At 42.0% G+C, this 18,641-nt stretch overlaps 1 protein-coding gene and 1 long non-coding RNA gene across 6 annotated transcripts in view; both read right to left on the reverse strand.

Moving 5' to 3' along the window:
• The window catches only part of cabin1 (calcineurin binding protein 1), a 28,692-nt gene that overhangs the window by 7,868 nt on the left and 2,183 nt on the right, over positions 1–18,641 (reverse strand). The window contains exons 7-35 of one of the 5 annotated variants that reach the window (XM_037257801.1): positions 18,473–18,602; positions 18,231–18,380; positions 17,644–17,939; positions 17,383–17,554; positions 17,065–17,198; positions 16,764–16,981; positions 16,441–16,513; positions 16,145–16,329; positions 15,934–16,071; positions 15,658–15,849; positions 15,299–15,541; positions 15,042–15,195; positions 14,848–14,963; positions 14,577–14,744; positions 13,866–14,072; positions 13,625–13,770; positions 13,209–13,470; positions 12,892–13,062; positions 12,192–12,281; positions 11,897–12,057; positions 11,713–11,807; positions 9,437–9,502; positions 8,759–8,938; positions 8,225–8,637; positions 7,396–7,509; positions 7,196–7,216; positions 2,066–2,229; positions 1,853–1,949; positions 1,116–1,784 (exon numbers count right to left, since the gene is read on the reverse strand). In XM_037257801.1, coding sequence (XP_037113696.1) covers positions 1,116–1,784; positions 1,853–1,949; positions 2,066–2,229; positions 7,196–7,216; positions 7,396–7,509; positions 8,225–8,637; positions 8,759–8,938; positions 9,437–9,502; positions 11,713–11,807; positions 11,897–12,057; positions 12,192–12,281; positions 12,892–13,062; positions 13,209–13,470; positions 13,625–13,770; positions 13,866–14,072; positions 14,577–14,744; positions 14,848–14,963; positions 15,042–15,195; positions 15,299–15,541; positions 15,658–15,849; positions 15,934–16,071; positions 16,145–16,329; positions 16,441–16,513; positions 16,764–16,981; positions 17,065–17,198; positions 17,383–17,554; positions 17,644–17,939; positions 18,231–18,380; positions 18,473–18,602 — 5,225 coding nt within the window. Of the gene's footprint in view, positions 1–1,115; positions 1,785–1,852; positions 1,950–2,065; positions 2,230–7,195; positions 7,217–7,395; positions 7,510–8,224; positions 8,638–8,758; positions 8,939–9,436; positions 9,503–11,598; positions 11,808–11,896; positions 12,058–12,191; positions 12,282–12,891; positions 13,063–13,208; positions 13,471–13,624; positions 13,771–13,865; positions 14,073–14,576; positions 14,745–14,847; positions 14,964–15,041; positions 15,196–15,298; positions 15,542–15,657; positions 15,850–15,933; positions 16,072–16,144; positions 16,330–16,440; positions 16,514–16,763; positions 16,982–17,064; positions 17,199–17,382; positions 17,555–17,643; positions 17,940–18,230; positions 18,381–18,472; positions 18,603–18,641 lie in introns of all 5 variants that reach the window. The other 4 variants (XM_037257798.1, XM_037257800.1, XM_037257799.1 and 1 more) reach the window with 4 other exon arrangements.
• Positions 2,841–5,006, reverse strand: LOC119126642. Its single transcript, XR_005098669.1, has 2 exons — positions 4,162–5,006; positions 2,841–3,052 (listed from the first exon to the last, which is right to left on the reverse strand). It is a non-coding gene; the product is annotated as an uncharacterized LOC119126642 (long non-coding RNA).

The raw sequence follows: 18,641 nt of genomic DNA on the forward strand, positions 1-18,641 counted from the left end.
GGGCTGGTTGATGTTGCCAATGCTTTCCATGTCTCAATGAAGATAAACAGTACCTCTACTTTCAATCATTTCTCAAAATATTTGCTGTGTCTTATTTATTCCAATATAGTAGCTTATCTTATATCTTATATATGAGAAAAAAACACCTTCAAACAAATAATGTTATTGTGTATTCAAACACAAGGGAAACTAAAACCAAGAAGTCTGGTTGGTTTGAGTATAAAACATCAAAAGTGGCTTGTCTAAATAATGGACTACTGTGTAGGAGCTGCGTGCTGTGCCCACTTGAGGTTGTACGAGAGAAGTTCTTGCTGTAGTTAGTGTATGTCTCTCCCTTCTGGCTACCGACTTCCCACTCCAGTGCTCTGGCAATGACGCAATAAATGTCTGTACAGCCGACATTGATCTGCAGCTCAATAAGCTTGTTCGGGCTGTTCTGCAGCTACAACCGTAACATTCAAACAAACAGTACATCGTCATTGGATGGGTTCAGGACTGATTAGGCAGAATTTATAGTTGTTCTCTATAAAACACTCCATTGCAGTTTCTCTCCATGACTACCACACCATGCATTTGGACGCACCCCTTTGATCCATCAATTATCTATGCCACTTGTCCTCTGGAGTACCGGATGAACTGAAGCCTATCCCCCTTGCCTGTCAAAGGGTACATTTCAGCAATCAACCATTCACACTCACATTCACACCTAGAAGCAGTCTTCGATTAACTCAATATGCACATTTTTGGGATGTGGAAGGAAGCTGGAGTACCCATTCACCAATAGTTGACAAGAACCAACATCAATACTATTGATGTAAATTAGTTTCTTAGTCACAAGCCTATTGAATTGAATCAGAAAAAACAACAATAAATCCCAAATAATTAAATTGCTTAAGAGACAACATAGAAACAGTATTTTCATCCAAAACTTTCAAAACTGTAAATTATAAAGTGTTTTATAGCCATTGTCTTCCAAGAAGAGGTGTTTGTGAGGAGTCATTTAATCAAAGAGAAAGGCCATAAAAGTTTACCTGACTTTGCAGAATCAAAGAATTATAGCAGAGGACACACCGAATGAGGGTACATGTTTTGTGGCACATCTGAAAGAGCTTTACCTGTTTTATGAGCATGTATGTCTCCGACATGATCTTTTCAATGCGACCAAGGTCATAGGTCATAACTTTCTGGCCTTGTTGCCACACTCTGTATGCATCAAGTAGTAGGGTTTTTCCCGACTCAACATCCTCTAAAAGTTTCCTTTTTCTGCTGGGTCTTCGTGGTAAACCTTGATCGGTGCTGCTAGCTGCCAAAGTGACCTTGCCGGCCAAAGACTGGAGCTGCAGCTGCCTGGAGCTAATACTCAGCTCCTCCAGAGACAGCTCTGATGTCCGGCTGTTGTCAGTCACTTTTTGCTGGGGCTCTATTACACCCAGAGAGATCTGTGCCTCTGTTTCCCTGTCTTGAGTATCTGTGGTTGATGATGGTCTCCTCCAATAGCCAGATTCCAAATCCATTGGCTCCTCTGGCCCTGTTCTGTAGCACTCACTCCCAGCAGGTTCCACCTTTCCAGGTTGATTCTCGACTTGGCCACTTTTATCCGCAGCTGGTGGAGGAATTTGTGGTAGGGAGGCTTCCTTACGTCCTGCATCAGTGGTACAAGTCCCCTCTGTGAGCACCGGCTTCTTGGGCAGCGCATTTTTGCTGTCCTCTGAACTTGGCCTGCTGGATGCGGCCGTCGTGGTCATCTCCCCCATGGAGGGGGTCGCTGCTTTGGGAAGCTGCACCTGAAATACAAACGAACAACCAGTTACAAGCAGCAAAGGGGAAGTACACGTGATGTGTTCTTTCTTACCCCACTGAGACGGTTCAGATTGTCCTCCAGGACTTTTACATTGAGGAAAAAAGCTCTCTTGGCCAAAACCTGGCGATCAACATCACGTAAATATTTTCTTGATGGATTCAAGGAAGAAAGAAGGAAGTGGGTTGGGAAGTAGAGAAGACATAAGAAATGCACTGTGAATAAAGTCTAGAACAAACAGTAGCGCTGCAGGAAATTGGCCCTTACTTTCCCTGATCAGGGGTTCTCTGCAGCATGAAAGACACTTTCAGCAAGGTGTCGTGATCTTTAAGCTGTGATAGCACCTCCAGCAAGAGGACAATGGATCGGTTCATATGAGATGCAAAACTTCCTGGGCGATCAATCTCATCTACTGGAATACGCCAGATGCCCTGCGGGTGGAAAGGAAATTGAAACTCGGAGCAGAAAAAGCAGTCATTTGCAACTGTGCTACAAATAACAATTGCTTCGTATGACCAACTGCAGCTTTATTTAAAAACACAGTAGGCATAAACGAGAAACAAAATGGTGTTTAGAGGTAGAGTCCTGGATGTAACTGGTGGCTTTGCTACTGGAGATGTAAGAAAATCAATAGACTTAGGGGGGTTTCCAAGCGCAAGGAATCAATTAGCAAGGAGAATATTTGGAAGGAAAGACTCAACAGAGCAGAAAGTAATAGAATTAAGTGCGAGTGAAAAACATGGCATTCAAAGACGCACTAATGAGGAATGGAAAGGCTGCAGGGGAGATCTTGCAGACAGCCTGGACATGTAGGAGGTGGGAGGGAGGCACAGAGAGGGTGTTCTCTGGGCACACATGATAGGAAGCCTCATTAGTTCTCAGTTGTGGCCAAGCAGTGCAACACGGCCACAGAACGGCGGCCAACAACCATAAGCTATTCTCTGCAGAAGGCGTGACGTTTCCCTTGATGGACCAATCCACCTTTTCAGTAAGCATGTGTTGGCTTGGCAGGCAAAATGGGCCGACATCTATCTCCCCTCGATTTTTTTTTTAATCAATGCAAGTGCAGATGGTAGCCTAGGTTAGTCAGAAAGCACACTGTGCCTATTCTGGTATCTGAAAATGTGTGCGAGACAAAACAAAGATGATCATATCAGTCAGGATGGAACACGACAAATGAGATGGAGCACTTGGGAGCCTGGTGGTCTTCTGAAACACACAGCTCCAGATGGTCAGATGGCATTTTCCAAGACTCTAGAGGGAAATGAAGCACGTGAAAGAAGCTCGACAAGGGAAACCTATCAAACGATTCTACATATCCAATGACAAACTTCCCACCTACTGACAAACTAACAAAGCCACCACCAAAAATGCACAGAGCGGTATCGATTTTTTGACCGTTATCATTTGTAGCAGCTGCCTTGTAGGTTTTAATTTAATGCCTAATTTATTCTTCACAAATTATTTTGCACATCGACTCTTAAAATACAGTCTAGTTGAATCTTTGGTACCAACATTAGCCAAATTACTCCATGTAGCCTTACATGAGAAAGTAAGACGGTTTTCCCTGCTCAGTTTACAAGTACGCAAGGTGAGTATGCGAAGGAGGCAGCATCTCTAATGGACGAGGATTGTTCAGAGAACTTTCAAACCATCACTGACACAAATCTGTTTCGGTGAACGCAAAGCCATGGCTTTACACAGATTATTCTGTAGCACAACAGCTAAAGCAGATTTGTAAGACTAAAATGATTCCAAGCATTTTTTTTTCAGGAGAAAATATAAACAGTGTTGTGGTCAATATCCCACACAACAATGATGCAGACAGAAGAAGAACTATATACGCATAGTGTGTCAAAAATGTTAAGAAAAGTATAGATTAAAAGCAGCAGCACTGATAGTTCATTGTCTGTGCGTGATAAAAATGAGAAGTGGAGCAAGCTGCCCTCAAGCTTTGCGAATGCGAGTCAAATCCAACACATGTACTTTCACAGAGAAACTTTCCAGATCTTGTAACACCTTAATGGAGACAGGTCTCAACATGAAAATCATAATAGCAAAGCCTCAAAATATTCCCTGGTACAAGAAAAAAAGTTGGTTTGTCATGTGACTCATAGCAACCAGTGGCAATTGCTGCAGTTAAGCAATCACGACATAAGCATTCCGCCAGCCATCTATGTGTAACTTGAGGAAGGAACTAGGGTATGTTTTTAAACCAAGCTAGCTGTCAATGCTACAAACAATTGGCAGGTGCAGGGTACCATTAGTCATCTTGATCCGCACCTAATGGAATCAATCAAAAGTCTCACAAACACCACAACTAACACACTGTGTTTCCAAAAGTCGGGCAGAAAGCAACATACCATCACCAAAGAAGGCTATTCCCCGTTTCCTACGCTGGTATTTTTCGGAAGGATTCTTGCAGGGGGTAGCAGCGACGGCATCCCTGGCAGCACCTCCACCCTAACAGAAGCTCATGCTCAGAGAGCAAGGGGTGGGCTGCATTTGGGTGCGAGGGCAGCGAGAGCCGCAAAAGGAAGAAAAGCAGGAAGCTCAGCTGCACACAGCAGAACCGGAACGGAAGAAGAGCGGTAGAATGGTAGCTGCCTTGGCAGGAGAAGAGCCAGCAGTGAAGTCAAGGCCTATGAGCTCAGGACACCGCTGACAGACCAGTAGACTCATCCCTCTCCTGCCATCTCAAAACAAAAACACCCACGCACTCCATCTCCACTCTCCCCTGACCCCAGCTTGCTGGAGTTCTCCCCCCCCTCCTCCTTCTGTGCTTTCTCTTGCACTATACAGAGTGTTCAGCCAGCCCTTGTAGGTCTGTGCCAGCCAATCACAGATGAGCAGCGAAAAGTCCCGCCTATTAATGCACACCCACACAAACAGAGGAGCGAGAGAGTAATGAGGAAGCTGAACAAGAGCAACACAGAGAGGAGATGAGTGGAGCATATAACAGTCAGGGGGAGGGGAAGAACATGATCATGCTGAAGTCAGAGCAACAGGAAAAGAACATGAGAACATAAACTGGCTGAAAAAGGAATTGAGTACTACAGCCCCAATGCATAAGTATACACTGCAAAGATTGGCACACCATGAAAGGGAAAGAACAGGTTTCTAGAAACAAAATCCTTATTAACCAAGTGCAACAAAACAAAGATGCCTGAAGAATTCACAGCATATATCATATTTTCACAGCCAAGAGCCCTCACCTGCTTCCTTTCAACACTGGCTGTGTCTCTCCTGATGGCCACCATAAACATACTACACATGCATAACCTTGTTTATCCTGTTTCCTGTGCTGAGCTGAGAGGGAAAAGGTGCTGCAAAATGTCAAGCTGAACCCAAGAAAGCCACGAGAGACAGCGGAATCCCTACGGACAGTGAGGGCTTTCCCGTCAATGTGCAAATCAAAACATTTGAAAAATGTTTTCACCGTCCGCTGCCTTAAGAACGAGAACAAGGTTCTCCCGAGTGGAGCTCCACCTACAAACACCACACTGCACAACTGAACGTACAAAAATGTTTGAGTCATACGTCAAATTGAGGGAAGTATTTCAAGAGTAACTGCTACGTGGAACATTGTCATAATATTTTTTTCAGTAAAGTTGAAGTGAAGCTGTCATAATCCAAAACCTGCACAAAGTAGATGCTATCAGAATGACATTGTGTTCAAAATGAGGGTGGAAAGACACACTTTATTTGGCATTTCATAGAGAGTAAATGCTTGTGTGGGTGGACTATGCAAACAATGTGTGTGTGTGTGCGTGTGTGTGTGTGTGTGTGTGCGTGCGTGTGCGTGCATGTGCATGCAAAGCAATCATAGCATTGGGAACTCAACAGTCATGCCACCTCATGTTGATGACGTCATGTGTTATGCACCATGTTGAGTTTGTAAATTTGTGCATTACCTTGATTTCTGTCACCACAGAGAAGATGAAGAAAAAAATTATATTCTTAAAATCGGACACGTAAGGACTTGTCTGGCCGTCAGTAAACTTGACAGGCCATCCTGACTTCAGTTAAGATGTAAGAGAAGTTAGACGCTCCACAATGTTGACTTCCATTTTAACAAAGCAAAAAGCCAGTGCTCTGGAATGGGTTTTAAAATGAACTAAGGTTGCAATTTACAATTACTTTGATAATCGATTAATCTGTCGATTTTTTTGTCGACTAATGCATGAATTGAAAAATATTTTAATCTCCTACAGTTATTCAAAAACATGTTATTATTTCAAATTGACATATTAATCATGTTTCAGTTACTGGTATGGTTTGTAACATGTCAGAAAATAGCCAAAAATATTGGCCATTTTTTTCTAAACTAAAAGAAAATATTTTTCTTTTGCTTCAACACAAAGATAATCAGTCTGCTTTCATAATAAATTGGATATCATTTACTGTTGAGTTACCGGAAATTCCGAGCATTTGGACATTTTTAAATAAAAAAATGATTAATCAATTATCAAAAATAATCAGACTTATTTGATAATGGATTTGTTGCAAATTAATCGATTTTTATTGCACCTTTAATCCCAACATGCTTCAAGATAAAGGTGAGGTTACTCATACCTGCTCAATTTGGTGACTCATGAAAACATATTTGCAAGGTTGTCTTATTATAGTGCTTGGTTTGAAATATTACACAGTAAAGCTGTGACAGTTGTCATATCGAGATAAACAGGTCTGCTTCCAAAAGGAGCTCTGCTAGAATCCAATGGGAGCTACTAGCTCGCTGTAGAGCTCCTGTTCAGCCGTGGCACATTATCGCTTCTGCAACCTGTTACCAGGAAATTACATCGACATGGCATACTACAATGTCCAAGATGATATCAACCGCCGAAAAACGTAGCAACAACTGATGTGTATTAGACACATACTTATAAGCTTAATTTCTGAGAAAGCGAAAAAAAATCAAAGCCAACACAAGCCTTGTGAAGACATTCACCAATCACCTACTGAGAAATTCCATTTATGGAGCTGCTTATGATTTGTTTTCACGCCAGATTTCTGAGCAGCCAGTTGAATTGTGAGGCAAGGGTGTAGAAAAGGGTAACCCCAATGATATGTCAATACTGTACTACTCACAGTAAACACACGAGCACATCATTAGCAACAAATCGCCAGAACCCACATCAGTGTTTCACGAGCATGTCCCTTGAGATTGCGACTTAGCTGCCAACACGAGTGAAGCTGCTACTGCGTTATACACACACCAATACAAGAGCTGCACAAAATATATATCAAATATATATTTGACTTAACATTAAGATAACTACAATGGTGCTCAGTCTGCCTGCCTGGTTTGATTAAATAAAAATAAATTCGCTAAATAAAGTACTGAAATATAAAAAAAAAAACATGTCTAATGAAGATTCAATGCGGTTACATTACCTGCCGTTTATAAAGATGGAGCTGAAATATAAGAAAACATGTCTAATGAAGATTCAATGCAATTACATTGCATGGCATTTAGAAAGATGAGTGTTAAATGATTCACTGATACCTGGCATCTACAAACATCGAATAAGAAATGTGAGGCAATGATACGACATGGGAAAGACAACATAAAAGGAACTGTGAACTGAACTTACATTGAACAGGTTTGTCTTGTTTCTTTCACAGAAGAGTCCTTGTGCAGGCATGTGCTTCTGTTGTTGCCATGGGACACTGCTTCCTAGCAACACATCTCGGGCCCACTGTAGGTTCTGTGGTAATAAATAAATAAATAAAAACCACATCTACATTTTAACATGCACAACATATCACCATGCGAATTGCCTTTCATTACTACAACGTACTGATGTAATGCATAAACAGTTCGTTTGCTTGCTTTGGATGTTGTGTGAACATCTGCTAAAATCGAAATGCTGCTCACTTACAATCAACAAAGCCAACATCATTTTCCACAACCTTGAAAAAAAACCCTAATATGCAGAGTGCTATGAAAAGGTAAGGTAAACTGTTTTAAAACATAACAACACTTGAAAAACCATGATTAGTAGAGATAATAGCCTCCATTACAATGGATCAGAGAACTGAGACAATGATGCCCCCATACAGTACAGCTGTCTGTGCCAAACTGGCTGAAAAAGCATGGTTCTCAACCCACGCATACCTCTACCCACAGAGCTTTGGAGCGCACAGAGCCGTCTTCTGCAACTAATGTGCAACGAATAAGGTCTAATGCAAACAAGAGAGGTGGAGGGGAAAATGAGGCAGTGACTGGAGCTGATATGGTAACTAATTCTATGGCTAGCACCGTAATTGCTAGGAGCAGCCAGGTCTCACCTGACATAGAAAGTGTTAGAAGTACTGATTACCTGTAGATAGGTATGGCTCAAGTTAAATGGCATATTGTGCTAGTAGCACACAATGAGCCACCGTGTCATTAGTGAACACGAGTTAACAAGGTGAACTGACCTGGTGGGTTTTGCTGTTGGTGTAAAAGAAAGCCAGGCGGTAGAGGCTCTTATAGTGTTGAGGAAACCGCCCAAGGCAGAGGAAAAGAGAGCGGACGCACATTTCCACCAGCATTTTTTTCTGGTCAGCAGGTTCTGCAGGCAGGGCCTTGGGTACCTCCATCACCTCAGCAGGAGGCTCTGGCTTCCTTTTGCCTTCGTTGGCTGGGGTTTGAGGAGCAGGTTGTTGAGAGGAGGCTGCTTTCGGCAGAGTGGTTGGTCCAAGAACGGGCGGAAGGCAAAGGTCTGCAGAGATTTTGGGAGTTGGAGCCTCAGGGAGGGTCACCACCACCATTTCCACAATTTCCTCAACCAGATTTTCTTCTGTCTGGGACACAGTCTGATGTCCATGTGACACTAAAGTTGGACGTACAACTATTCAAAAGATAAAAAATGTGTGGTCAAAAGGAGCAATACGATACAATACAGTTCAAATTATGTTATGCCATTTCTTTCAGGCTACAAATATTGTAGTCACTTTGAGTCAATGGTCTACCTGTGTCCTCGGAAGCAGGCTGTCCTTCCTTCACAGGAGTTGTGCTCTCTGATGACGAAGAACTGACTTTACCGCAGGCAGGTTTTTGGCTACTGTCTTGCGAGCTGGTGGGATCTGTGAAAGCATCCTGAGTGGAGTTGGAGTCAGAAAGCATCACCACCTCGCTGTCCTGACTCCGTTCTGCCAAAACAAGTATCAACACAAATCATTTAACCGGCTGAATGGAGAAACATGCAAAAGTTAATTTCTTTTTTATCTTAAGTTCAAGTGTACTACACTGTATATTGTTTCAAGATATTGATGACCTAAATTCCAAAGTGAGTCTCAGACTTTAAGTAAACATAATAAAAATAGTTTCTAACACAAAGAGGGTTGGGTAGGATGGTCAGGGTCGAATAGTTTTGAAAGAAAACCAAAACTACTATGTCAGAGTCGCTCTAAATTGTTATTAGAGATATGGAGAATCATTGGCAGAGAACTGTATATAACCAAATGAGGAGTTGAGGATAACACACACGGGAATTTGCAAAAGATAACATCCTATGGCACTGTAGGTGAGTAACTGAAGTTAGAACTGTACAAATGGGTGCCTCTGTTAAGAATGCACTTCATCACAGAGCTGCTTTCTGACGGAAGACATAGCCTCTGAGAGAGTTTGGTGGGTTTGAAGAGCAGTACCATTCAGGGAAGCCAGCCACATTGAAGACCTGGGCAAGCAGTAATCATGGTCAAACTCTGATGAGGCTGTTGAAGATATGGGGAGCTGGTTTTACAACAATATCAAGCAGAACTGTACCTCTGAATGCATTTTATACATTACATTTAAAATGCAGACTGGTTAAGAAATAATACATTTTTGACAAAAATGGGGGCATGAAAGCCATTCCCCTTTGTAGAACCCAATTCAGACAAACGAATTCTTTCAATCTCATTCCATCAAAGACCTTCTCAGACAATAGTTTCTCCAATAGACAATAGTTAACTTTACCTTTTGCCTTGTAACCTGAATCTAAATGGTCAATATTTTGAAGTGGTCTCACTATTAATAGGACATCAAAAATAAAGGTAAGATTGTCTATCATTGCGTTAATGAAAAATTGAGAGAAAATGACTGCAGAAAAACAAACAACAATCTTTACGCTTTCTGGATGTCTGAACCAGGTCCTACAGACGTCTTGCCGGAATGTGCTTGAAGCAGAAAGATTGGCTGACACGTGCATATAGTGCCACATTTCCATAACTTGGGTTTCAGTTCTTTGCCAATAACAGACCACCCACTGCTTTCTGACTTTGCTCATTTGCACTAATTGGATAAAGTTTCCAAATTTGTCCCATTAGTGCGATGAAGATATGAATCACACAGGACAAGGCATCTCCAGGGTTTTTAGTCAAGTTAAGCCCACACTAAACATGAACAAAATACAACTATGTGAAGCACCAGACAAAGGTGAATTGTGTTAAAGATCTGAGTTTACCCAATACCAAATAAAGACAGTGACCTCAGTGGAACTACATGCATATAAATGGCAAAGCAGGTGGTAAAAGCGAGCAGGCAAAAGGAGGTAGCAGGCAGGTAGGTCGGGAGGAAGGAAAAAAATCTGGAAAAGGGGACAAAACTGGCAACATGGGCAATATGGCTGAATTTATAAGCATATTCAAGGCTCACGTGGAAAATGGAAAGGAAAGGCTGTGTGGAAAGGCATCTTTTTTAATAATAGGTTTTCCTTGTGGACAAGGTCTTTTCAGACTGAAACATTTGAGACAAAATTCATATAGAAGTATAAAAATGTCTATGCACTATAATATTCGGATGGCATAATGTCTACAAATATTTACAATGCACCTATAATATCTTAAAGTGAAGCTCTGCTGAGCTTGTCAAGTGTATTATTTTAGTACACAAAAATACATAGACTCACACTATATTATAGAAAGTGAAGGGGCTGGAAAGACATTCCACAAGGTTTTGGACCATGGCAACCTTTGTCCAATCAACCAGATCATTTGCGAGGTCAGAGAATGTTAATGTCGAAGAAGAAAAGCCCCTTCCCAAAACAAAAGCCAGAAGAAATGTAGTGCCCAACTCCCACTCAAATGATTGATAAGATTAAAGGAGTCAAAGCTGGAATGCTTTCTATGTGTCTGTACGAGTAAAATATAATTAATATTGCATTTGCAGATTAAGAATGAAACCGAATAATTTATCGATGAAAGAAGTGTTTGGGTGAAATCATTATCAGCTGCACATCAGAAGTGAAGACAAGACTCTAGCAGCGCGCTGATACAGCAGGTGATTGAATTGTGCCAGCTGGCAAATTGTTGAGTGATGGATTAATCATTTGATCTTGTGTCCCCTTGTACACGATGGAGAACATGTTGCGGTCATCAGTGGAAGTGTATATGTAGCAAGGAGTAAACTTCTTGATGTGAAAGGGATCCAGATCAGCTCACAACTCAAGTGTTTTTAGTACTAATGACGTTGTTTAAACTGAAATTAGTTACCATATTAGGAGAAGAAAACTGACTAACTGCTCAGGAAAGTTAAAAGGACAAAGCTGAGACAAGCCACACACATGCATGCGCACATTCCGGCCAGTGTCCCCTCGCAAATCTCAATCTACCGTTGTTTTGGAAATGCAATCTAGCAAGTCGACTGTAGCCATATTGCCCATTTCACCGCATCCCAATCATCCAGTGCAAAGGGTCCACTGCAACTCAAACCAAGGCCACACAACATGGTGATTATCAATCTGAGCACCCCTCAGTGAACTTCAGTGGCCCCAGTGCAAAAAGGGCAAAGGGCCCAAGCCCAGAGACAGTGCCTAGGACTGAGACTGTACCATCAGCCTGCTGTTCCTCATGCCGCTGCTGCTGCCACTGCTGCCGTCGGAGAGTTTTGCGTTTGGCGTAATCGTGGTCAAACGGCGTGGCCACGTAGAGAGGGGATGTCACACCTGGAGTGGCAACTGACGGAAGGGAGGAACCGAGGATGTTGCCTATGCCTACCGAAGAACTATTAAAGTCTTCATCCATCACAGTAGATTTCTCCCTGAAACGATTAAGGAAACATTATTTTTACAATGATAGATTCGGTTCCATCATCCTGTTGGGTGGCCGACTGTCAAGACGCTTACTCACTTTTCATTAGATCTGGGGATGCTGGGTACACTCTTCTCTTCCCCTATGGCAAATGGCCCTGTCGCGGCCTCAACTAGCAAACTAAACAAGACTTCATGGTCCAGCCTGGGTTCATTAGCCTCCAGGAGCTTTAAGATGGTGGCGCTGAGGCGGAAGTGCAACTGGTAGAAAAATAGTTAACGATGCCTTTTAACGGGAATGCTTTCAAAACCCAAAATTGAGTGCCTCATAATTTAGACCTACTGAATCCAGCACTCAAGCTGGAACGTCAGTATACTGTTTGAGAGTGATTTACCTCTAGGGCTTCCATAGCCAGGTCAGGTGGATTGTGATAGTGGATTTTACGAGGATACCTGGCAGCCTCTTCATGCAGAAAGTGTGCTGCCTTCAAATGCAAACAGATGACACTCAACAAAGAGCAATTGGGTAGCATAAAAGAGCAGGTGAAATAACAAGAAGGGTTCTGGTATGGAAGAATTCACTATTCTTGCTTAGCAAGCCACCCAGTCACTCCACAATCTGCTTCTGAACTCCATGACATAGTGTTTGAAATTTCAAAGTTCACCTGCCTCCAAGAATTTCATCATAACAGCGCTATGACTAATGCTGTATGTTTTGTACCTCTTGGGACACTCACACAATAAGAACATCTTCTGAGGGGGGGGGGGAAAGAGTAATCTTTGTTTCTGTAGGTGGGTTATGAAACGAGCAATCTCCCGAAGAGTGAAGCCTATTTTATTAGAATCATTAAAACATTTACTTTCATCACATTTACCTAGTTTTCTGATTATACAAGATCAGTATTAATGTTATACAATTATTATACAATAGTGACTAACAGGCACCCGCTGACCTGGCCCCGTCCCTAGCAAATTGCAAACGTCAGTGACTCGTTAATGGTTTTTTTTTTTTTTTAAATCCACGAATATGCGAATCCATATTCAAAAGTCCTTGGATACGAGAGGACAAAGAGTGAGGTGTGCAGACCGGCTTACCTTTTTGTAAAGCTTCAGATATTCCACAGGTGTCTCTTTGCGTTTCTCGGCTATCTTGCCCAACATGTAGTGGATGAGCCACTCTTCTTCATCACTGTCCCCCTCACAACGGGAAGCTCCCTGGAAACTCTGAGATGCCGTCTCTAACATGGATTCTCTCCTTTCCTCCATCTGAATATAAAAACAGAGCAGAGGTTTAAGAGGTAAGTTCGCTCGTTACCACAGTTCTCGATACAAGGCGGAACCAAGTGTGTGACATGTGACACCTCCATTGTAAATCGGTTTCACTGACAAGACCTTGTTAACATGCGGCTCACCTGTTTAACCACCTCTGACGGAAGCTCATCACGCCACTGCTTTAGCTGACGTGAAGCATAGGAGTGCAAAGAATAAGAAATGGTTCCATACTCGATCCAGAGCGACAGATTGGAGCGGTCTATCTCCAGGGCCCGCTTAAAGCAGTTAAGCACAGCCTGTGAATGTTTCCATATGGGTACATCACTTTTTAGCTCATTGGAGTTGAGTTTCTCCTGAATACGACTGGCCCGAGCTAAGGCCATTCCCGCCCAGGAATCAAACCTGCCCACATACACACATGAGCATCAGTACAAGCAAAGTTGAGGGGGGAAAAAAGCAGACCAAACAACAAAAGTTATCACATTTGGTTTATAACATTTACTATAAAATCTTCAAATAATTAAAATTAGTGATTGAGAGTAGCTCAACTACCTACCTGTTCGGACACACACAGATGTCATGCATGTAAAACTTTATGGCTTTGGACTGCTCCTTATTCTTGAAGTGATAATCAGCCAGCAAGTAGTATAACTCATTAATGATTGGAGGGGCTGGAGGACTACCCTCAGGAAGGCTTGGGGTCTTAAAAAGAAACAAATTGAACAAATTGAGAGCTAACTAAATCTTCTAGAAAGTTTGAAATAAACCATAAACTCAGCGTGGGCTCACAAACCGACCTTTGTTGTCATGCCCTCAATGTAGGCTGCAACCTCATCCATGGTGAGGGTGGGAGTTTCACTTGGGGGGGCGATTCCTGCAAACCTCCTCAACAGATTAGCTAAATCTGCAGATACGGTGCTTGTTTTGTAGCTGTCAAACTCAGGCATTGATTTTGGTTTGAAATACTGGAACATGAAAAGGGCATCTCTCCACAGCAGCTCAACCTGCAACATAGTTATTAGGGACCAGATGAGTGTATTTGATATTATTAGAGGTATTTTATTACATTTGATGCTGGCAAAGCCCATTCAATGTATAGTAATGTAATAGGATTTGAAGGGAAAACTTCTTGAATAGGATATCAGCGCATCACCAAAATATATTCAAATGTGTCAAACATATTGCTATAGCCACAGCACCACCCAGTGGCCAAGCACAAAAACTACCAAATTACAATTCTTAAAAGGATCCTGGACAAATGAACAAGTATGGCTTAAGGTAATAACTATCTTAGCTAGGAAAAGTGCCTAAAATCTGACAAATACTGTTATATTGATTTATTGCACTTTTACAGCAAAATCTTTGATCCATTGTGGCCACTAATCATGAACCTGCAATGACAAATTCATGTGTTTCAATAGCAGTTTCATTTTGATAAATTCCGTGGCCCTGTAGATTTGCTTAGAGGAGCACAAAAATTTGGTTAACTTCTAAGATAAGAATCTGACCTGTGGAGAGGAGTGGTCTTCAAGGAAGCGGGCCTTGCTCTTCTTACTAGGATAGGCATAGAGGCAGAAGAAGCACTGTTCCAAAGCCATCTCCAACTCCTCTTTGTAAGGATGACTAATATTGTTGGCAGCACCAGTTGTTGCAAACTCTTTTTCCAAAACTCCAACCTAAGGTAAATATCAAATTGCTGTCAAACAAACTCAATGTTATACATTCAATTTAATTCATGCAGAGTCTAGAGGAGCTGTTTGAAAGTATGCCCATGCTTACGAAAAACTTGAGTAGTGAACCATCTGAACAGCAGCACATGGAACGACGTCCAAGATACTCATGAGCGGTGTTCAGAAGCATAAGGGAGGATGGCAGCATTGGAGTGTCTGAGTCATCTAAAAGTCATGTTAACAACCGTGATTCAGTGTAACAGCAAAGTAAACAAGGCACAAGCATGGAATGAGTCCACAAACCTTCCTCGTCCCCTACAGACATATGTTGTTGAAGCATAGCATTAAAAGCAGCTTCTTCGTGTTTGATGATGTGATACAAAATAATCCACGGCAGTACAGAAAAGAAATAAGGTTCTTTGGGATCGTCGGAAATTGTCATGCTGAGGTCGATCAGCTGAAAAGACAACGAAAACGTTTTTTTTTTACATCCCATATAGAAGAACCATGCATGGGTCTTGACTGTAATGATGAGTAGTACTAGTCAGCACTCAGCTAACCTGAATAAGATTGTTTGCCAGTCGAGCCATACTGGAGAAGTGGGTGATGTTGCTAAGGAGCTCGGAGTCTTTGGTAAAGCAGACGTCGATGCCCTCCAACAGCTTTGTAATGGTGCTGAGCCATTCTTCCTTCACAGGTGAAGAACTGCTTGTGGAAGAGTTGAGTTGCTGCAAAGCTTCATTCAGAGCCATCTCACTTGTCTCTAAACATTGCTGGTAGTCTTGGAGCTTCAACAGTGAATTCTGTGGCAAAATTGCACACAGGAGGAATGAGAGGCACCAATCATCACACATCATAACTCAGCGTCACATGACGAAAACCTTTTCTTGTTGACTAGTGAGTTTGAGCGGCATCTGACCTGCAGCAGCAGAAGCTGAGCAGGACGTTCTGGTGTTGAGCTAACAAACTCCAGATGTTTACTCCTGCTGCTGCCATAGTTCAGAGTAGGCTGCAACAAGCGCACGACCGATTCAAAGTCCGCAGACTCAAAGAGATGCTGGATTTCCTCCAATGACTGACAGCGCTCCAGGGACTTCAGTCTTTTGTCAATCTGATCAAACAAACACATTTGGAATGAAATAAACGAGGACTTCATCGGTGAAAGCCAAACATATTTGGAGTAATAAACACTGACCTCATCAACAGAGATTGCTGCATCTAGGCTTAAATTAGGCAGTTTGATGGTGTAATATCTCCCTTCAGGGGGCTTGGGTTTGCTCTGCAACAGCCCTGTACAGACATCATAACTCTCGAGAGCCAATTCCATATCTCCCTGAAAAGAGAGACAAACTTTCTTGTCATATCTGATTGCTATAAACAAGAACAACAACAATGTGTGTATTTACCTGGAGAGCAAGGGATCTGGCCTTCAGCCAGTAGACACGCACTGTGAAATCCAACCAATTGTCCTCAAACAGATCCTTCTGGGATGAACCTAAAGCCAGGAGCAAGACATCAGCCTGGAAATGCTGCCCAGGGAATTCATTTTCAGCCGTGTCATTGCAGGAATCCACGCTTCTTCTAGTGGTCACTAAAGGCAGTGAAAAATAGTAGTAAGACATTTTATAATACTGTACTTTTTTTTTTTTTTTAACCAAAAAAAGTTTATGCTTGATCATCAAAAGGTGTTCGAGGTACCAACCAGTCTTGCCTTTGTTGAGCAACCATTGCTCCAACTGTAATTCCATACATGCCAAGCTCATTTCCAACATTTCCTGAAATAAGAGAAGTGAAATACTCACTGATTAGAATGTATTCGTCTGTTGAAAATGGTGCATGTTTATGGGTCAAATTAAAGAAAGTCTATCGTGCCTCACAGCGTATTTCCAAACACAAACTCAAATTATTCCACGACTAAATTTAACAGTGAAAAAGCAGGAAAAAGCAAAGGGTAACAATGGGAAGTTATAGATGCATGCTTCAACAATTGGATTTGTAGCAAATATTTCCTGTTTTGTTATTTACCCGGATGTGCTGGTTACGGCAGTCTCGAAACAAAGGGTTAGGAAGGCCGCAGCTGTGCTTTCGCCAAGCCTGGAACACCTCCAGAACCACAGCGGTCATACCTGGAGGCCACTCCTCCATGAACTTCCGACCCACTGCTTTTAAATAGCACAACATCAGGTCCAGTATTCCTCCATTGTTCATATTTCCGAGAAGGAAGATATGAACATCCTGTTGCTCTACAAAAAATAGAAAATGAAATCTTTTGTTAATAAGAAAGATTATGTCAAGAACGGAGCGATACATGGAGGTATGCGTGTACCAGATTCCATGTAATCAACTGCGTCAACTGGAACGCAGCTCCCAAGTAGAGGCTGCATGTCATCCTTCACATCACATTGTGGCTCAAGATTACTCAAACTTTCATCTTCATTATCTGGGTCAAACTTCCTTAGCCTATAAGAAGGGGAATGATATGATGCATCAATACTTCAACAGCAAACAATCCACCTGTCTTCTTATCGGTTATGCTCACGAGTATTACAGGTGTGCTGTGTAAAATAATCATTTACATTAACAAACAACATCTCATAAGGTACAACAGCGGAGCGCACAAGTGGTAAGATAACAACAAGGTTACCTTGAAGGAAGGTACTTGAAAAGTAATTCCTGAAAATCAATCTTCTCTTCCTTTTTGCATTTAGTGTTTCGAACCCGTGCTGAACGTCTCTTGGCGGTCTCGACGTTATCTTCTACTGCACGTTTCCTTTTAGTTGTTTTCTTTGCCTTGTCTATCAATGAAATGTCCATAGCTGAAACCATGGGTGGTGAAGAAACAATGTTATAACATGTGATTTTACATCATTAAGTCATCACTAGAAACTTGCTTGGTGTAACTGACCGACAGAAGGAGCAGCTGCGGGGATTTCCACGATGGCAATTTGGGTTTGGATGGCAGGTTGCGAGAGCGCCGATGGCTCAGGAAGGAGAGTCGGTGGCAGAGATGAGCTGGGACTGCTGCTCAGCACTGTCGTCTGGACCGTGCTGATCGGACTGCCCGGTTCAGGCAGGTTTTGGAGGAAGCTTCGGTCACGGTATGCAGACAAGTCGATCCTGCGACCAAGACTTAGACGTGGCGGCCCGCACGTGGTTTGATATCTATACATTGCAATAAGGCTTTCACCCACATGCTTCCACCTGTGTTCAGAAAATAGTCCCATGTCAAATCAATTCATCGCAAAAATGTATTTAAGGTCAAATGTTCAATAGAACTCGCAACACAATGAAATACAAAAAATAGAGAAAAGTTTTGAAACGCACCTCTTAAATCAATTCAAAATTCAAGGAGAGCTTGGTATTATCAATAATCTGTCTATTCAATTGTTATATGCCCTCATGTGTTTGTGCGTGTTAGTCAGAATTATAATAATATATTTGATTTTTATATTATATTTGAAATAAATTACAAACACTGTTAAGAGTACTCACGAAAGACAACGGATAGGCTTAACCAAGACAAGGTCAGTGGTTGGTTCTGTGTGAGAGAGAGCCTGTCTGCGTTTTCGTAATTCTAGAGCTTCTTCCACAATGGATTTGCGTTCCTCCTCCTCCACTTCTACGTAGTGGACAGACATGTCACTGCAAACAAACATCACAACGACGTTTGAAAGTGACAAGAATTTTCTAAAGAATTTACAGAAAGTGAAGAATAGAAAAATGAGTGCAGTCACCATCTCTTGAACATTTGCATCGTGTCCCTTTTAAGACTGGCCTGTTCCTCAAAGATTTTCTCCTTCAACACCAGGCCTTTTGTGTAACAGTGATCTTTTTCAAGGGCTTTACTGATGAAGTACAAACACCCTGGAAATATTTATGCAGACAATCATTACTTTAACACTT

Source organism: Syngnathus acus, chromosome 9, assembly GCF_901709675.1.
Source record: "Syngnathus acus chromosome 9, fSynAcu1.2, whole genome shotgun sequence".
Lineage (NCBI taxonomy): Eukaryota > Metazoa > Chordata > Actinopteri > Syngnathiformes > Syngnathidae > Syngnathus > Syngnathus acus.